General features: G+C 46.3%; 2 protein-coding genes across 2 annotated transcripts in view; one reads left to right on the plus strand and one right to left on the minus strand.

Moving 5' to 3' along the window:
* The first annotated feature begins 465 nt into the window (after positions 1 to 465).
* Positions 466 to 3,069, plus strand: MPEG1 (macrophage expressed 1). The gene is given in 6 exon segments (XM_030221111.1): positions 466 to 1,691; positions 1,694 to 1,791; positions 1,793 to 1,921; positions 1,923 to 2,075; positions 2,077 to 2,326; positions 2,329 to 3,069. Coding segments are annotated over 6 exon segments (2,166 nt in total). The 5' UTR covers positions 466 to 592; the 3' UTR covers positions 2,766 to 3,069.
* A 10,174-nt stretch (positions 3,070 to 13,243) lies between these two features.
* LOC115481749 (membrane-spanning 4-domains subfamily A member 4A-like) overlaps positions 13,244 to 19,280 on the minus strand; it is a 68,096-nt gene continuing 62,059 nt past the window's right edge. The window contains exon 7 of the mRNA XM_030221123.1: positions 13,244 to 13,834. Coding sequence (XP_030076983.1) covers positions 13,742 to 13,834 — 93 coding nt within the window. The 3' untranslated portion in view covers positions 13,244 to 13,741. The remainder of the gene's footprint in view (positions 13,835 to 19,280) is intronic.

A 19,280-nucleotide genomic window follows, 5' to 3' on the forward strand; every position in this document is an offset into this window, starting at 1 on the left:
CTTGAACTACTACTGAAAAGGGGTGAGCTAAATCCAAATCCCCTTCCCTCCTTCTTTTTCACTTTCAAATACACACAAATACACACCTGATTTTAGCACAACACTTTTCAGGGATGTTGTGCAGTCTCTGTGGTTAGTCAGATCATCAGATAACTCTTTGGGGCTGACTTTAAACAGGCAAGTTTTACCTAACTTTCTTGTTTCTCACTGCTGTATGAAATAGTTTGTGGAAAGTTGTAATAAGAGAATCAGCCAGTGACTGTATGTTACTCCTTCCCCTCTCCTCCTCCAGTGACCACTCTATCCCCACCCTCACCTCAGGGCTTTGCATTATCTGCTCTAGAAACAGCAGAATCTGATAGGACAATGGCAATCTAGCAAATTGCTCCTTTCTTTCATAGTAATTTGCATACCTTTGACTTCCTCATAAAGCTCAGTTACTGAGTCAGTCAGTTCAAACAGAACTGAAAGCAGGGAAGAAAGGGAAACAAAGACAGACATCAGAAACAAGAGGCACAGGAGGCAGAGAGAAAACACCAGTGGAAGAAATCCCATTGTGCCCCTTTCCTTCCAGACGCACATGCACTGAGCCATGGCATGCCTGGTTGTGGCTGTGCTGGTTCTGAGTTCTGTTGTCTCTGTGGCTCAGTGCTCTAACTTCCAGGACTGTAAGAAGGCACTGGGGACTAATGTGCTGGAGGTGCTGCCCGGAGGTGGCTGGGACAACTTGCGCAATGTGGAGATGGGAACCGTGATCAGCAAGAACTACTCTCAGTGTCGAACCACTGAGGATGGAGACTACATCATCCCTAATGATATCTATGTCATTGCCCGCAAACAAAGCAACGTGGAGATAAACTCAGAGCTCATTGAAAGCTGGCTCAACTACACTGATGGCTTCTCTCGCTCCATCAATGCTGAAGCCTCCTTCCTGAAACTGGTTAACGGAAAGTTCTCCAGCAGCAACGAACAAACCAAAGTCCATAATGTCTACGACCAGACAGTGACCACCCGAGTACAAGTGCGCCACCACATCTACTCTGTTAAGGCCACGCCTAACTTTGCTTTTGACCCAGCTTTCAAGAAGCAACTCCTGGACATTGGCAACAAGCTAGAGAACAACCAGAGCCGGGAAGCTGAATATTTGGCAGAGCTTCTTGTCCTAAATTATGGGACACATGTTCTGACTAGCTTGGAAGCTGGGGCTAGCTTGATGCAGGAGGACCAGATCAAAAAGACATTCCTACTAGACCATATCAGTCTCAAAGCAGCTGTGACTGCCGCGGCATCTGCCACTTTCTTCAGCAAAATTAATGTTGGCATTGGTGGTGGCACCCAGGTTCTCGATGATGTCACTAAAAGTTACATGGAGAATACAGTAGACTCTAAGATTGAGAGCCATGGTAGTATACCTTTCTACCCAGGCATCACCCTGCAGAAGTGGCAGGAGGGCATCCCAAACCGACTGGTGTCAATTGATAAGTCTGGTCTTCCTCTTCCCTTCTTTATAAATCTGGAAACTCTCCCAGATTTGCCAGAGCCCACAGTGAAGCGAGTGGCAAAAACTGTGGAGAATGCCATCCGCCTGTACTATGCCATCAACACACACCCAGGCTGTGTAAATATGAATTCGCAAAACTTCAATTTCCAGGCAAATGTGGATGATGGGTCATGCCAGGATGCTAACACCAACTTACATTTGGCGGCATCTACCAGGAATGCCATGGGCTGTTTGGGAGGACACTGGAGGAGCTCTGCCAAGCATACCGCACCAAGAATCCTCTGACAGGTTGACTTCTCCGGTCCACCCAACTATACCCCGGTCCTGTTGCATGGCAGAGAGCGGTCAGTAACCAAACCAAAAACTGAATGTCATAATTCATGCCATAGATTTGGCTTTTTGCTAGATTGCTGTCACAGGAATGCGGTATCAACTACTACTCCAGTAAGTGCACTTCAGTGCCTACTGGTGTGCAGCTTTGGCACCAGTGCAACAGAGTTCTGGTTTCCTCTTTGGTGGACTTTACGGCGTTGGTGAAGCAAATCCAGTCACGGGCAGCAATTCCTGTCCTTCCCAACTTCTAACCCATTATCACTCTTTGAGACCTAAAGGTATGTGTGAGTGATGACTATGAGCTGGGATTCCAGTATTCTGTGCCATTTGGAGGCTTCTTCAGTTGTCAATCTGGCAATCCACTAACTGGGTTATTAAAGGGACAGAGTCCAGGACTCATGCAGGATTTCTTTTACCAGAACCCCACTGATTACCCAATGAAGTGCCCCCTAGGATACAGCCAACACAAGGCTTACATAAGTGATGGTTGCCAAGATCCTATACTGCTTGCAGGCAGGTGCCATTGTTTAATCAAGGTCTCTCTCCCGTTCAGCTCCCACCATTCAGCCGGCCTCCTGCCTTTAATTCCAGCACTTCAGAGGCTGTGGTTGTGCGAGCTGAAGGCAGCAAAAGCTGGGTGAAGCTGCAAGGCACCAACATGTGGAGGCTGGCAAATGCCACAGATGAGAAGCAACTATCTTTGCTCTTCAAACCAGAGACCTCAGAGGGGCCCAGCGGAGGTGCTGTCGCAGGCATAACTATTGCAGTGACGGCTCTCCTTGCGGCTGTGATAATAGCAGTGATCTATGGTGTACGCCAGTATAAGAACCGGGGGCTCCATGGGGTACAGGCAGAGCAATTGGTTGAGGAACATGATGGCTATGGTGCTATAGAGAGCAATTTTGACCCAGGGACTGATTGCTCAGCCTGAATATTTTGGTAGGTGATTTCACTGCTGCTCTCAGGAATTCTGATGCCATCATTGCTCCTCCTTCCAGGTCTCTCTATATGTAACAGATCATCAACTTTTTTCTAATCAGGGAGATAGCTAAAGATACTTCATTAAAGGAAAATACAGGGTCACAGAAACTGTTCTTTTAATAAGGACCCTATGTAATTGTGCTTCCATTGTAAATGCTCAATATGAAAATGTTGCTAGTTACTGATGATGTCTAAGGGATTTCTTTAAAGAAGCACTGGTAAAGCAATGCTATTAAATTACTGATTCTAGTTTCTTTTGCTAGCATCTTTTTTTTTCTTTTTTAACATCTGAATCTCCAGTTGTTATTATTATTCTTTGTTACATTTGTATTTCACATTTTCCCACCTATTTGCAGGCTCAATGTGGCTTACATAGTACCGTAGTGGTGATCACCAGTTCCAGTAGGAACAAATACATGGTGTTATTGTGATACAATAAGGATCATGTATGGTAGAAGTAGGGGGACTCTCTTTTTGCCCTTTTCCTCAGATTTATGCAAATAAAAGCCAAGGATCCAGCAACTGAAAAGCAAGAATTGTGCTGCAATAGAATCAGTAGCAAAACAGTAGGAAGAAAAGCAAAAAGTTACCTTGCAGCATGGATTTCAGCTACGGCCCACCATTCTCAGTTTCAACCAATTTTACAATAGCTATTCTTTGACCTTTACTGATCTTCATCCTAACTTAGCCTCACTCAAAACATAGAACTGTTATCTTGTCCCACAGAATTAAGTTTAGTTTAATTTAGTTTGTATTTGATACACCACCCTTCACAATAAATCAGAGCGGTGTACATAATAAAATCATCATAAGGAAAAGAACAGAAGGAAGGAGAGATAAAAAGGCATACACTTACATATACATGGGTTCAAGTTCCAGACTTCTACGCCATGTCAGTCCGCACTTAGGAATTCAGGAAAGGAAAAGCTGTGGAAAAGGTGAGCCTTAAGCAGAGCTTTGAGCTGAGGATAAGACTGCTCAGAGGTCAAAGGGCCTGAGGGAGGGTATTCCAAGTAAAAGAAAGCAGAATGACATGTGGATTCAAAGCGAGCACAATGAACAGGGGGCACAGTAAGAGTGTAAAGAGCAGGCAGGGGTGTCGGGGAGGGGGGGATAACTCTTGAATATGATTTTAATTTTGCTTAAGATAACATATGTGCCCTGTGAGCTGAACTTAGACTCTTCCCACTGTAGTTTTCAGATCTGTGCGTGCTTTCCATGCGCTAAAAGATATTTTTTTATTTTTTAGCGCTGGGAATGTGATTGGGGCAGTGTGTAGGTCTGCCCGGCACCAATCACTTAGTTCAGCCAACCAATTAGTGTGTGGTTATCTTGTGAGTCCTTAATGCCTAGAAAATAGATATAGTTATAGGGAAAATGCGGCCATTTTACAGCCACGCCAACATTGGCCTCGGTGCGTGGGAAACCTACATGCTAGTCATAGCACAGTCCACTTTTTAGCGCAGCTTAGTAAAAGGGTCTCTTAATTTAAGGAAAAGGACTGTGGGGCTCTTTCACTAAAATGCAGTGAAAGCAGTAAAATTAATGTGTGGTATATCAAAGCCTATGTTTGGGTGGCCACACCTTCCAGTAAGATAGGAACAGTGGTTTTGGTTCATACTAGCCCCTGTGGCAAAAGGGCTCCTGCCTGATCAGCAAGCATCAGGAAAAATGAAGGTTAAGTCCAGATGCCAGACAGAGCTAAGTGTACCTTTCAGCATGAGAAAATTCAATGCTGTTTTCTTCTGTTCACTTCCCATGTTGGTTACAGCTCCCAGCTGCAACCAGGGCCGTGCCTAGGGTCTCTGGCGCCCCCCTGCAGACCATCAGTTGGCGCCCCCCCTGCAGACAATCAGTTGGCGCGCCCCCCCCCCCCCCCCCCAGACCTGCCTGGCTCCAAGGCACGTCTGGGGCGCGATGGAGGAAATGGCTGGGTTTGGCCTGAGCATCCTCTGCTCCATCCCCGATTCCCCGGCGCTTTAAATTTACCTCTCTCCGGCTCCGACGTCTGCGCAGCGTCAGTGAAAGCGCTGCCTGTCTGACGTCTCTCCACCAGCCTTCCCTTCGCTCGTTTGTTCCCTCTGTGTCCCGCCCTCAAGGAAATGATGTTAGAAGAAGGCGGGACACAGAGGGAACGAACGAGCGAAGGGAAGGCTGGTGGAGAGACGTCAGACAGGCAGCGCTTTCACTGACGCTGCATAGACGTCGGAGGCGGAGAGAGGTAAATTTAAAGCGCCGGGGAATCGGGGATGGAGCGGAGGAGTTTTGTTTTTTTTTTAAATACAGCTTGACGGCGGCGCGCGGCACCCTTGAAGGCAGGCGCCCCCCTGCGGCGCTTACCGCGCTTACTGTGTTGGCACGGCCCTGGCTGCAACCTAGATCATGGGCCCACAGGTCAATGCTGGTTGTTTCACTGGGTGAGCTTCATACTTACCATCCGTGTTAACCATGTAAACAGGAAAAATGGAAGAACAAACAGTTCAAAATTGCCAGTGTCTGCCTACAGCCACCTGAACCATTTTAAAGGGGTTTTTTTTTTCAAAACACTGAATACTGTATACTTTTTCTTGAAATTGTTAATTGTGATGTTTTCATTTGAAAATGAATAAAATATAAAACAAGTTCTTCTTATGTTGCATTTACTAAAATAAATGGAAAATGTCTTTTGGATCATAGCACTAGTCTTAAGTTCATATATGGTATATTAAGAGGCTCATTTTCAAATCAGAAAAACATCCAAAACACCACACAAAGTGGCAGATGGACTTTTTTTTTTTTGCCAAAATATCCAAATCACTCCTTTCAAAATCCAAATCAGAAGGGGAGGGGTGTTGGGAGCAGGAATTCGGCATTCCCAAAACTTGGACATTTTTCCGCCATAATGGAACAAAAGGGGTAACGGTGAGATGTGTACCTGAGACCTTTTATGTGAAATCCACTGCAGTGCCCCCCCCCCCCCCCCCAGGCTGCCCCACTGCTCTGCTGGGATGTCTATGTGGCCAGTCTACTAAGAATTCTGGTCCTCCCATACATCCCAATAGCTTGTTTTTGTGTGTTTTTCCCTTGGATGTTTCTTTTTCAAAAATGGTCCAAAAAGCATAGGCGTAGTTTGACTGTTTCATTTGGGGGGGCAAAAAATGGGCGGAGCATATTAGCATATCATTTGCATATATACATATGCAAATGAATATGCTAATATGGAGGAAGGAAATGAAATTTACAGGCAAAATATCACAGATGCACATTTCAAAAAGCTGACACATTTCAATTAATAAATTATGAATAAAATAAACTTTTATTTACCTTTGTTGTCTGATCATGTAGTTTTTCTATTCGCTTTGATCCCAGTGTCTTCTGTTTTATGCAGTGTCTTCTTTCCAGTAGGCTTCCCTCTGCTCCCCACCCTCCCAGTCCCATCCATCTCTTGCTCCTTCCCTCTGCTCCCCACCCCTCCCAGTCCCATCCATCTTCTGTTCCTTCCCTCTGCTCACCATCCCTCCGTCCCATCCATCTCTTGCTCCTTCCCTCTGCTGTGCCTGACCTCTCCAAATCCCAGCAATCTCCTGGTCCATCCCTCTGCTCCCCACCCCTCGCAGTCCCATCCATCTCTTGCTCCTTCCCTCTGCTCCCCACCCCTCCCAGTCCCAACCATCTCTTGCTCCTTCCCGCTGCTCCCCACCCCTCCCAGTCCAATCCAATTCCTGGTCCTTCCCTCTGCTCCCCACCCACCCCTCCCAGTCCCATCCATCTCTTGCTCCTTCCCACCCCTCCCAGTCCCATCCATCTCCTGCTCCTTCCCACTGCTTCCCACCCTCCCGTCCCATCCATCTCCTGCTCCTTCCCACCCTCCCAGTTCCATCCATCTCCTGCTCCTTCCCACTGCTTCCCACCCTCCCAGTCCCATCCATCTCTTGCTCCTTCCCTCTGCTCCCCACCCCTCCCAGTACTATCCATCTTCCCTCTGCTCCCCACCCCTCCCCCCCCACGCGAGGTCCAAGATGGTGACTCCGTTTACCCCCCTCTCTTCCTCCCTCCCTCCCTCCCTCCGGCGCAGGCAGCAGTCTTTTCCAGCGTTCCTGGCAGCTGTAGCGATATACACGCTGCCTTCGGTCTGCCCCGGAAGCCTTCTCTTCAAGTTCCTGTTCCCACCTATGCGGGAACAGGAACTTGAAGAGAAGGCTTCGGGGCAGAGCCAAAGGCAGCGTGTACAACGCTACCGCTGCCAGGAACGCTGGAAAAGACTGCTGCCTGCGCCGGAGGGAGGGAGGAAGAGAGAGGAGTAGACAGAGACGCTCCTCTCCGTCCGCTTGGCTTCCCTGCCCTCTCTGTCTGCGTCCCGCCCGAAAGGAAATGACGTCAGAGGAAGGCGGGACGCAGATAGAGAGGGCAGGGAAGCCAATCGGACGGAGAGGAGCGCGTGCCTGCATGTGTTTTGTTTTGTTTTTTTAACTTTTTTTTTTTTTTTAACTAATGGCGCGGCAGCGCCTCGCGTCGTTTGGGGGGGCACTGCCCCCCCTCGCCCCCCCCCCAGTCTACGCCTATGCCAAAAAGATAGATGTACTGAGCACAAAAACATCTAGCAAATAGCTATTTTCAAAACAAAAAGTTGTACATATTTCTAATTTGAAAATAGCCATGTTCACTACTGGATTTGTGGTCATTTTCTGCAAAACATTCAAAATCACATTTAGACATCATATAGAAAATGACTCTCTAAGGGGGCCCTTTTACAACAGGGTGGTAAGGGTAGCGCCGGCTTGGCATGTGGCGATTCGGCGCTAGAAAGTATATTTTAATTTTCTAGTGCTGGGGGCTTGCCTAGTGGTAATCGGGCAGCACCATGCTACCTGTTTATTGCCAGAGCCACTACCACATCCTAAACAGGAAGTGGTAAGTGTTCCCCCAGGAAATGGCCATGTGGCAAGCTTTAACTTACTGCATGGCCATTTTTTTTCTTAAAAGAAAAAAAAAGCCTTTTACTGGTGGTGGTAAAAGGGGCCTTGGCATACGGCAAACTACCGCAGGGCCCCTTTTATAACCATTTAGAAAAGGGGGCCTTAAATGGGCCAAGCTGAGCCTTCACCATTCAAATTCACAATTCTATTATGTTTAGACCCATTTCTGGGTTTATGTTAGGGGTTCTTCTGCTTCTCTCCATGAATGTGCTATTCCGAAATAATCTGAGCTGCCGAGAGGGGGGGGAGGGAAATTCCTCTGGGCCCGGCCTCCGAGGGGGGCCCAGCCATAAGTGTTGCTTTGGGGTGACACAAATGCAAACCAGCATTAAATTCTCTCCCCCTCCCCCCCCCAGTTCAGTATATCTCTCGTCTTTCCCTCCTCCCCTCAGCAGTGTTCCTGCAGGCTACTGGCAGCATGAAAAAAGAAAGCAAACTGACTCTGGCTGGCCTCAGAAGTGTTCCCTCTGCTTTGTCCTGCCTCCTTTGACACAACTTCCTGTGTCCGCGCAGGCGGGACACACCGCAGAGGGAACACTTCGGAGGCCAACCAGAGGTAAGTTGCTTCTTTTTTTATGCTGCCGGAAGCCCGCGGGAACACTGCCGAAAGGAGGAGAGAAAGACCAGAGAGATATTGTACCGGGTGAGAGGACAGCGGCGCAGCGCCGGTGGTGGGCAGAAGGGGGTGCTGTGGCAGCAGCAGTGAGCAGGCAGAGGGGGCGATGGGAGTGAGCAGGCCAGGGGCGGTGGAAATGGGCAGCAGCAGCAAGCAGGTGGGGGGGGCACATTGTTTGCCCCAGGCCCATTGTTTGCCCCAGTGGCCTTGACACATTGACTTCATATCATTTATTTTGGGGTCCTTTTACTAAGTTGTGCTAATGGATTTAGTGTGCAGTAATGAATTAGTGTGTGCTATGTGCCATGCAGCTGCTAGGTATAGAAGGGGCTGCACAGCATTTAGCATGTGTTAATCATTAGTGCACCTTAGTAAAAGGCAGGGGCATCGATACTATGGGGCCACGGGGGCCTGGGCCCCCGTAGATTTGGCCCTGGACCTCCTGCTGTGACCCTCTCGACCCCCCTTCCCGCTGCCAACCCTCCCCCTCTCCCGCCACGTACCTTTGCTGGCGGGGGACCCCAACCCCCACCAGCCAAAGTTCTCTCCTCGGCCGCGCGGCGTTGCTTGCTGAATGATCTGATCAAGTTTCTGTGTGTGCGTCTGATGTAAGACGCACACACAGAAACTTGATCAGATCATTCAGCAAGCAATGCCACGCGGCTGAGGAGAGGACTTTGGCTGGCGGGGGTTGGGGTCCCCCGCCAGCAAAGGTACACGGTGGGAGAGGGTTGGCGGCGGGAAAAGGGGGGGGTCGAGAGGGCTGCAGCGGGGGGGGGGGGGTGAAAGTTGGTGGTGGCGGTGGGCGGGGTCGGCGGCGCCGGGGGGAGGGCTAAAATGTGCCCCCTCACCTCGGGCTCTGGACCCCCCTCCCGTCGAAGTCTGGCTACGCCCCTGGTAAAAGGACTTCTTAATTTTTACTGCTCTCAAGGAGATAACTGTGAGAGGGCATGTTGGTATGTTGCACTTGATCTGTGATATATGACCGTTTATACTGTGTTCAGGAACTAGGGGAGGGGTTGGGGGAGGGAGGGATATTGGTTTCTTTTGAAATTATACTGGCCATGATTTTGCTAAGTTCACCCTTTCCGTGAAAGAGTATTTTCTTAAGATTCTTCCTGTTTCCTCTTAACTTTATCCTATGCCCTCTCATTCCAGAGTTTTCCTTCATTTCAAAAAGGCTCACCTTCTGTACATTAACGCCACTGAGGTATTTAAATGTCTCTTTCTTATCCCCTGTCTCCTTCCTCGCTATCAATAAACATCATTTAAACATATTTACTGCTCTCTCGACAAGCTCAGGATGGGTTACAAAAGACATACACAATACAAAACATAACAATGAATAAAATTACAATATAACAACTCATTTTGCAACATAAAACAAAATCTTTTAAATAATTATAAGTATAAAAGCTCAAAATTCAAAATAATATTAATGGTGTTAAATGGTACATAAATGAAAAACACACTGAAAAGGGTATGTGCAGAAATATTTTATTGTTAATGACAGTTTACATAAGGAAAGTAAGAGGGTGAAAGGACATTGAAGCCTAGTATCTGAGTAATGAAGTGATCATTTTTGCTCTTAGCCCATAGAAAGTAATCAGTACAACCAAAACAGATGCACAGTACACATAAATCTTCAAGTTGATAACCACCTGCTACATACATTTTGTCTCTGCAAAGTGTGATAAATGAGATAGTACCCAGCTAAGAACCCATAGAAAGCAGAAATCTTCCTTCTGACTCCCTACTATTTTCTGGTTACTTCCTCACTCAGGAGCACTTTCAGAACATGGAATGTATAAAGCCCCATGTTGCATAGAATGTAGAGATCAGAATTGAGACATCAGGTTAGGACATGCTCAGTTCCAATGTTTTTTTTTTCTTTTTTTTTTTTTTTAAGAAAAGGATCTGCCAACACAGAGCATTTTCTAAAATACCTGAAGGAGTGCACATGTATATGCCAGCACATGCAGAGGGAGATATACATGGAGGAAAAAAATGAATGGCACAGAGTCGTCAGCCTCCAGACAGAGGTGCTGTAACTTTTGTTTGGTGATTTCACAACTTCCATGTGTAGTTTCTGTTTTAGAAACCTACATATGTAAGTGCTGCTAACAGAGTAGAAAGGCCACAATTTTAACATACTTTCATTTTTGAGGTGATAAATAGAAATAAGAAGATAAGATGATACCTTTTTTTATTGGACTATCTTAATACATTTCTTCACTAGGTTTTGAAGGCAATGCCTTATATATTTTCATATTTGTCATCTTTTACTCATTTCTGACCCACAGAAGGTATTACCTTCAAAAGCTAGTCAAAAAATGTATTGTTAGTCCAATAAAAAAGGCATCATCATATCTTTTTTTGTTTGTTTTATTTCCATTTATTACCTGTACAAGTGAACTAACAAGGCTAACACCATTTTGGAGGTGAAAATTAGTTACATGGGATTAACAAGAATAACTCCCTTAAAAAGCCCTGGCCAAAACAAGCACTTTAATAACATGCTATTGAGCTGGTGTATAAACTGATGTGGAACTTTTTCCTCATACATATATATTCCCCTTTGTGAACTGGGAAATACATGGGTAGAGTTTAGTCCTATCCAAGCCCTACCCAAACCGTTCCCTTGAAATTTCTATGTAGAGTGGATCTCCTCATGAAAATAGTGGATTTCTGAACTCACGTTTTTATAGTAGTAAATCACCGGGACCTGATGGTATTCATCCCAGAGTATTAATAGAACTAAAAAATGAACTTGCGGAGCTACTGTTAGAAATATGCAATCTGTCCCTAAAATCGAGTGTAGTACCGGAAGACTGGAGGGTAGCCAATGTTACTCCGATTTTTAAGAAGGGTTCCAGAGGAGATCCGGGAAATTATAGACCGGTGAGTCTGACGTCGGTGCCGGGCAAGATGGTGGAGGCTATTATTAAGAATAAAATTGCAGAGCATATACAAAAACATGGACTGATGAGACAAAGTCAGCACGGATTTAGTGAAGGGAAGTCTTGCCTCACCAATCTAATGCAATTTTTTTGAGGGGGTAAGCAAACATGTGGACAATGGGGAGCCGGTTGATATTGTATATCTGGATTTTCAGAAGGCGTTTGACAAAGTGCCGCACGAAAGACTCCTGAAGAAATTGCAGAGTCATGGAATCGGAGGTAGGGTATTATTATGGATTAAGAACTGGTTGAAAGATAGGAAGCAGAGAGTAGGATTGCGTGGACAGTATTCTCAGTGGAGGAGGGTAGTTAGTGGGGTCCCGCAGGGGTCTGTGCTGGGTCCGTTGCTTTTTAATGTATTTATAAATGACCTAGAGATGGGAATAACTAGTGAGGTAATTAAATTCGCCGATGACACAAAATTATTCAGGGTCGTCAAGTCGCAGGAGGAATGTGAACGATTACAGGAGGACCTTGCGAAACTGGGAGATTGGGCGTGCAAGTGGCAGATGAAGTTCAATGTTGACAAGTGCAAAGTGATGCATGTGGGTAAGAGGAACCCGAATTATAGCTACGTCTGCAAGGTTCCGCGTTAGGAGTTACGGATCAAGAAAGGGATCTGGGTGTCGTCGTCGATGATACACTGAAACCTTCTGCTCAGTGTGCTGCTGCGGCTAGGAAAGCGAATAGAATGTTGGGTGTTATTAGGAAGGGTATGGAGTCCAGGTGTGCGGATGTTATAATGCCGCTGTATCGCTCCATGGTGCGACCGCACCTGGAGTATTGTGTTCAGTACTGGTCTCCGTATCTCAAAAAAGATATAGTAGAATTGGAAAAGGTACAGCGAAGGGCGACGAAAATGATAGTGGGGATGGGACGACTTTCCTATGAAGAGAGGCTGAGAAGGCTAGGGCTTTTTAGCTTGGAGAAGAGACGGCTGAGGGGAGATATGATAGAAGTGTATAAAATAATGAGTGGAATGGATCGGGTGGATGTGAAGCGACTGTTCACGCTATCCAAAAATACTAGGACTAGAGGGCATGAGTTGAAGCTACAGTGTGGTAAATTTAAAACGAATCGGAGAAAATTTTTCTTCACCCAACGTGTAATTAGACTCTGGAATTCGTTGCCGGAGAACGTGGTATGGGCGGTTAGCTTGACGGAGTTTAAAAAGGGGTTAGATAGATTCCTAAAGGACAAGTCCATAGACCGCTATTAAATGGACTTGGAAAAATTCCGCATTTTTAGGTATAACTTGTCTGGAATGTTTTTATGTTTGGGGAGCGTGCCAGGTGCCCTTGACCTGGATTGGCCACTGTCGGTGACAGGATGCTGGGCTAGATGGACCTTTGGTCTTTCCCAGTATGGCACTACTTATGTACTTATGTACTCAGATTCTATACAGGTCTGCCAATGGTGGGTGCGCAAATCTGGACACTGATCACAGATACAAGTGCAATTTAATTAGCTAATAAAGCGTCAGCTATCAATAATTGCTGTTAATTGGCAACAATTTTGAGTTATGCATGCATCTGCCCTAGGCACTACTCTATCAAATGTGTGCCTAGATTTCGTAACGGGCCATTGGAGTGGCTGGATTCGGGAGTGTTCCCAGAAGTTAGCCACAACGTTATCGAATACTATCAATTGTGAACCAGCATTTACACTAGGTTTTGGCAGGTGCAAACGCTGGCACCCAATGTTGGGCGTGAAATGTGCAGTAAGCTAGTATTCTATGAAAGGTGCTCTGAACCAGGGGCGTAGCTACATGGGGCCACAGGGGGCCTGGGCCCCCTAGATTTGGCCCTGGCCCCCGCTGACCCTTTCAACCCCCCCTTCCCGCCGCCATCGGGTACCTGTGCTGGCGGGGGGGGGGGGGTCAAAAGGGGAGGGGCGCCGGGGAGGGTCAAAGGTGGCGGGGGTGCATGGTGCCAGGGGGGCTAAAATGTATCCCCTCACCTTGGGCTCTGGCCCCCCTCCCGTCGAAGTCTGGCTATGCCCCTGTTCTGAACATAGCACCTTTTATAGAATACTAGCTTACCATGGATCTTCTCTGTGCCTAACCTTGGGTGCCATTTACTGAATCGCTCCCTGTATGTGTAAATACTGGTATTTACACAGGGAAACTATGAATAAAGATGTAAAATACCCCCTTAGCTTAAGCAGGGGAGTCCAAAGCAGAAGCAAAGGTATATGCTATACATCTCACACACATTATATAGAAAGCACATTTACTATAGAAGAGACACAATATTCAGATATCACAGTGGCTTGTGCTGAAGAGAACTATGGAATAATTTCTCCTTGGAAATTGAGGCTTGGAGCCCTGAGCTCAGAAGGTTCCCATGGATCTCATTCATGGCTTTTAACACGGTGTTCCCTCTCAAGTTCTATATCAGTAGCTCTTTGTTTCTTCATAAGGTGGTAGAGAAGGGCTGAGGTCACTGGCAACAGGATTAGGAGAAGTGTTCTGGTAAATTACTACATTCTGCAAAACAAAATGGAGAAAATAGTTATCAGGGCTATATTAGAGCTCTTTTCTTACAGAATAGGGAACAAAGATCTCAGCCCATCATAAACTCCTAGCCTGGAAGAAGGGCGTGCCTTTTTTAAAAATTACATTTGTACCCCACGCTTTCCCACTCATAGCAGGTTCAATGCGGCTTACATATTATATACAGGTACTTATTTGTACCTGGGGCAATGGAGGGCTAAGTGACTTGCCCAGAGTCACAAGGAGCTGCCTGTGCCTGCAGTGGGAATCAAACCCAGTTCCCCAGGACCAAAGTCCACCACTCTAACCACTAGGCCACTAAAGCATCAATGAAAACAAGACCTCAGACCGCTCTACAGTGCAGTGGAACACATACCATCAGGTGACCTGTACCCCCAGAATGAGTTATGTATTACTTCTAGAAGAGCCTCTAAAAGGGATCATAAGAACATAGCAAGTACCACACAGGTCACTCCGATGACCCACTGAGCCCAGCATCCTGTCTATTGGAATTATCCAGAAAATCTTACTGGCTGGATTGATTTTTCTACTGTTCAGCCCCAGAAGTAAGAGATGCTGTCCCCCTTGCAAATTTGCACTATATGCAAAATGGTTAAATATTTACAGTGTAACCCTCAGTCCCTTTATTTGCCCCTTAAATACCAGGAAATGGGCTCCAAGGTCACCTACAGGTGTGAGGGAATAAATTGTGAGACAGTAAATTTCCCTCTGCCTGGAAATCAGGATTTGATGACCTGTTTGTGTTAATCTGGTATACTGTGTAATACCATATTCTCTCTAATAATCGCCCAGGCTATTATTAGAAACAATGAGCCCGGGCATATTTTGGCTGCTTTAAATTTAACCAGCCAAGCCAATATTCAGCGCTGGCCAGTTAAGATTAAATTGGTCAAAGATATAACTGCTATTTTGGCAACCAAACGTAGCCAGCGATGCGATGAATATTAGTGGAGAGCCGGTTATGTCATGTGATATAACTAGCTAACCACTAGGCACTAACTGGAAAGTAGCCTAGTGGTTAGTGCAGTGGACTTTGATCCTGGGGAGCTGAGTTTGATTCCCACTGCAGCTCCTTAGGACTCTGCGCAAGTCACTTTCCACTGGTACAAATAAGCAGGGGCGTAGCCAGACAGCAAATTTTTGGGTGGGCCTAGGCAAGAAGTGGGTGGCCACCAAGTGTTCTTCACCCCACCCAAAAAAAATGCTTCTCTCCACCATGGCAGTCTGCAGCAGGCAGGCGCTGAAAACTGAGAATGTGCAGGTGTTGGTATCGTGGGAGTAGCATTTTCATTACTATCAGGGGGAAGTCTTCAGCTAGCAGAGATTGGGATCCCCACCAGCTACTACTAAATGTGTATTACTGTTGGGTGGGCCTGAGCCCCATGTGGGTGGGCCCTGGCCCACCCCAGCCCACCTGTGGCTACGCCACTGCAAATAAGTACCTGAATATACTATGTAAACCACTTTGAATGTAGTTTCAAAAACCACAGAAAGGCAGTATATCAAGTCCCATTTCCCTTTCCCTATTCCGCAGGAGATAGCTACTGTATCTCCCATTGAATATCATCAGATAGCCAGTTGAGTACCATTTAACTGGCCAGAAGCAGTTCACTGTTCCTGGCTGGTTAAATGATTTTGAATATCAGCTGGACTGGGTTGTTTTCTGAAGTCTAGGATGGGCTACTATTGGAGGCACTTCAATTTTATAGGAAGCCTGAAATTGGCAACACAAGACAAAGCCAGCCAATAGACTGCTGAAGTGTTTAACATTTTAATTATGGAAATAAATGAGTGAAACAATACCTTGTTGTTATTTATTATATTTTAACCATGTTTTGTCATTATTTAAGCTAAGTAACTGGAGAAAGAGGGGATTGAGGCTGAGATCAGACAGATTTATGGGGGCAAAAGAGGCCCTGCAGGAGGCACTATTCAGCACCATGAATCTGACTTTAAAGATACAGACTCAGGACAAAATCAGCTTTCATGCTAAGGCTTGTTGCTTCAATAGGCCTCACGCATACGTGCAGTGAAAAGGATATTGCTGAATGGCCAAATCTATAAGAAGGCAAAAACAACCTAAGGTGTGGAATTCTGCTAGCTTGTAGTGCCTGTGTAGGCATCTTGTTGAAGTCGTGTTTGCTTTGTGCTTGCTTCAATAGAAAGTGTATTAGAATTTAAGGGCACAGTGTAATGCCTTTTCATGCATAAGGTTGTTGCTTTTCGAGTCTTGGGAGTTACTGCTGTTAAGGTATGCTAAGGTTCTGAATGTGTTTCTGTGCATAGTGCTTTGTAGTGGAGGGATTGTGTGTTGGCCTTACTGAGGTTACATTAGTCTACCATAACAGGGGTGTAGCCAGACTTCAGCAGGAGGGGGGTCCAGAGCCCGAGGTTAGGGGGCACATTTTAGACCCCCACGGCGCCGCCGACCCCCCCCCCCCCCCCCAGCCGAGGTCCTCTTCTTCTGGCACAAGGCTTCGTTCTGTTTCTGTGAGTCTGACGACGTCAGACTCACAGAAACAGAATGGAGCCTTGCGCCGGAAGAAGAGGACCTCAGTTGGCGGGGGTTGGGGTCCCCCGCCAGCAAAGGTAGAGGATGGTGACGGCGGCAGGGGGAGGGTTGGCGGCGGCAGGGGGGGTCGAGAGGGTCATCGGCAGAGGTGTCCAGGGCCAAATCTAAGGTGGCCCAGGCCCCCATGGCCCCACATAGCTACACCACTGTATCATAACATCAGACAGGGTTTTAGAAAATGTTGCAGAATCTATATATTGAGGTGGTTGTCTTAATAGCAGACATGTGTGTGATCAGGTTTAACTTATGAGATATTGCCAGAGGAAGGATCTTTAAATACAGTTGAATTGTTTCCTTAGGTTTGTATGTGGTTTAGTGTTAAATGTTTTAAATAATTGAGTTTAAAATATGTAACATATCATGCACAAAGACACGTGAAGGCATTACCTGTCAACATGAGTAGCCAGCAGCCCTTCCTTGGGTTTCAGTCCCTGTCAAGTCTCTCGAGACTTGTATAGCTGTTTCTTAAGAGTTATCTAGCTATAAGTCTCAATATCTTGAAGTATAAACCCCCTAGCACATCAACACACCTAAATCTCTTGTTCTTTTCTGAAGTTCCTTTATTGAATAACATAGATGATTACTCACAGTTAGATGTTCATAAGCACAAAGGAACCCTGTAGTTTCATGAGCTGTATCAGTGGAGAGAAGGTAGAAGCTTAAGTGGGATCAGCTCATTGCAGACATAAGAAAAGTAGTTCCACAGATAGAGGCAGCTCGGAGTTAGGTGTTTGGGACTGCAGTACCCTCTTCTAGGAAAGTATTTTCAGGGTGAAAAGACTAGTGCTTTTCCAGAGCTACAACAGGATCATTGCTTTGTCCTGGAGCAAAATGGATACTGTCCTCATGGACAGGGGTGGCGGAGCCAGAAGCTCATACAGACTCAGAGAAGAAGGACTAGAAAGGCCAATAGGGACAAAGCCTGTCCTCGAGTGGCAAGGGTGGCTCTAGGGGGCAGCCCCTGATTGGAGGAAAAGGTCATACCTGGCTGACCTCTCAGGACAGAGGTAGTAAGAATGGCCAGGAAGTGCTGGCACATAAACAAAGAAGCCAAGCTTGGCTGAGACAGAGGAGTGATCTAAGCAGCATCACAACCAGTAGTAACAGATCTTATACAGACAGGCAAGTGGGGTTGCGTTATCTGTGAACTACATTACACACAATGCACTGCTCACACACATATCTTAGCAGTGAAGACTGCAGCAGTCAAGATCTTTAGGAGTAAGAATAACAGTGAAGGCATTAACACATTTTATGGTCACACTACAACTAGTGCCAGGCTGTCAGGGGACAGAACAGTCCCTTCACCACCATTTCAAATTTATACATTGAATGCACTGTGAGAAAAAACTCTTATTGACCTTCAGTTTCACTTATTGAGGTGGTACATGGCACTCTTCCGGATGGGCCACTCGTGTCATCTCTGCACTCTGGTCCAGCGTATTCCTTCCCTCCACTACTCCCATGTCCATCAGTTTCCTTACCCCTTGCCCCCATGCCTCCAACTACACTGTGTAGCCAAGGAGCTCTCAGACAGTTGGAGCAACTTGAGATTCATGAAGAACCTGTTGACCTTGTAACTCCAAGTCTCATGAGACAGCAAAATCAACATGCTCTCTGAGGATACGAGGGGAGGGAGAAAGATATATATGTGAGAGAAAGAAAGAGAGGGGAAGATGGGCTACAGGAGAAAGGAGGTGAGAAAGGAGGAGGCCGACTGGCTGCAGGCCTCAAAAGAAGGCATAGGCATCATCTACTGACACTTGTTTTAATCCACTTTAATTCAGTTGCCTAAGAGACACATATATTTACTAAAGTTTGTACTGTTTAATTTTCTTTGTCACCTTATTTTTCTGCATTTAATACCTTTTATTAAATTTAGATATTAAGATTTGCATTATCTACTACTACTACTACTACTACTTAACATTTCTAAAGCGCTACTAGGGTTACGCAGCGCTGTACAGTTTAACAAAGAAGGACAGTCCCTGCTCAAAGGAGCTTACAATCTAAAGGACAACATGTGCAGTCAGCTTACAATCTAATGGACAACATGTGCAGACGGTCAATTGGGGCAGTCTAGATTTCCTGGATAGAGGTAAAATGATTAGGTGCCGAAGGTGACATTGAAGAGATGGGCTTTGAGTAAGGATTTGAAGATGGGTAGGGAGGGGGCTCTGCGTATGGGCTCAGGGAGTTTGTTCCAAGCATAGGGAGAGGCAAGGCAGAAAGGGCGGAGCCTGGAATTGACGATGGTGGAGAAGGGAGCAGAGAGGAGGGATTTGTCCTGTGAGCGGAGGTTTCGGGTAGGCGCATAAGGGGAGATAAGGGTAGAGAGGTAGTGAGGGGCTGCAGATTGAGTGCATTTGTAGGTTAGTAGGAGAAGTTTGAACTGTATGCGGTACCTGATTGGAAGCCAGTGAAGTGACTTGAGGAGAGGGGTGATATGAGCATATCGGTCCAGGCGGAAGATAAGACGTGCAGCAGAGTTCTGAACGGATTGAAGGGGGGATAGGTGGCTAAGTGGGATGCCAGTGAGGAGTAGGTTGCAATAGTAGATACCATGCAGTAGCTGCACCACATATATGGTACTTTACATCCTATATACTGTTGCTTTAGTAATAGCTGTAGCGTCTTAAATGCTGATAACTAGCTGCCACAGGGACCCAGCAGTAGACACCATGCAATAGCTGCACCGTGTATATTGTACTTTATATCCTATATACTGTTGCTTTAGTAATTGTTGGAACAACCTTCCTGAGCCCTTACGCCAAGCCCCCTCCCTGCCCGTCTTCAAGTCTTTGCTTAAAGCCCACCTCTTCAATGCTGCGTTCGGCACCTAACCCT

Source organism: Microcaecilia unicolor, chromosome 1, assembly GCF_901765095.1.
Source record: "Microcaecilia unicolor chromosome 1, aMicUni1.1, whole genome shotgun sequence".
In the NCBI taxonomy this organism is placed as follows: domain Eukaryota; kingdom Metazoa; phylum Chordata; class Amphibia; order Gymnophiona; family Siphonopidae; genus Microcaecilia; species Microcaecilia unicolor.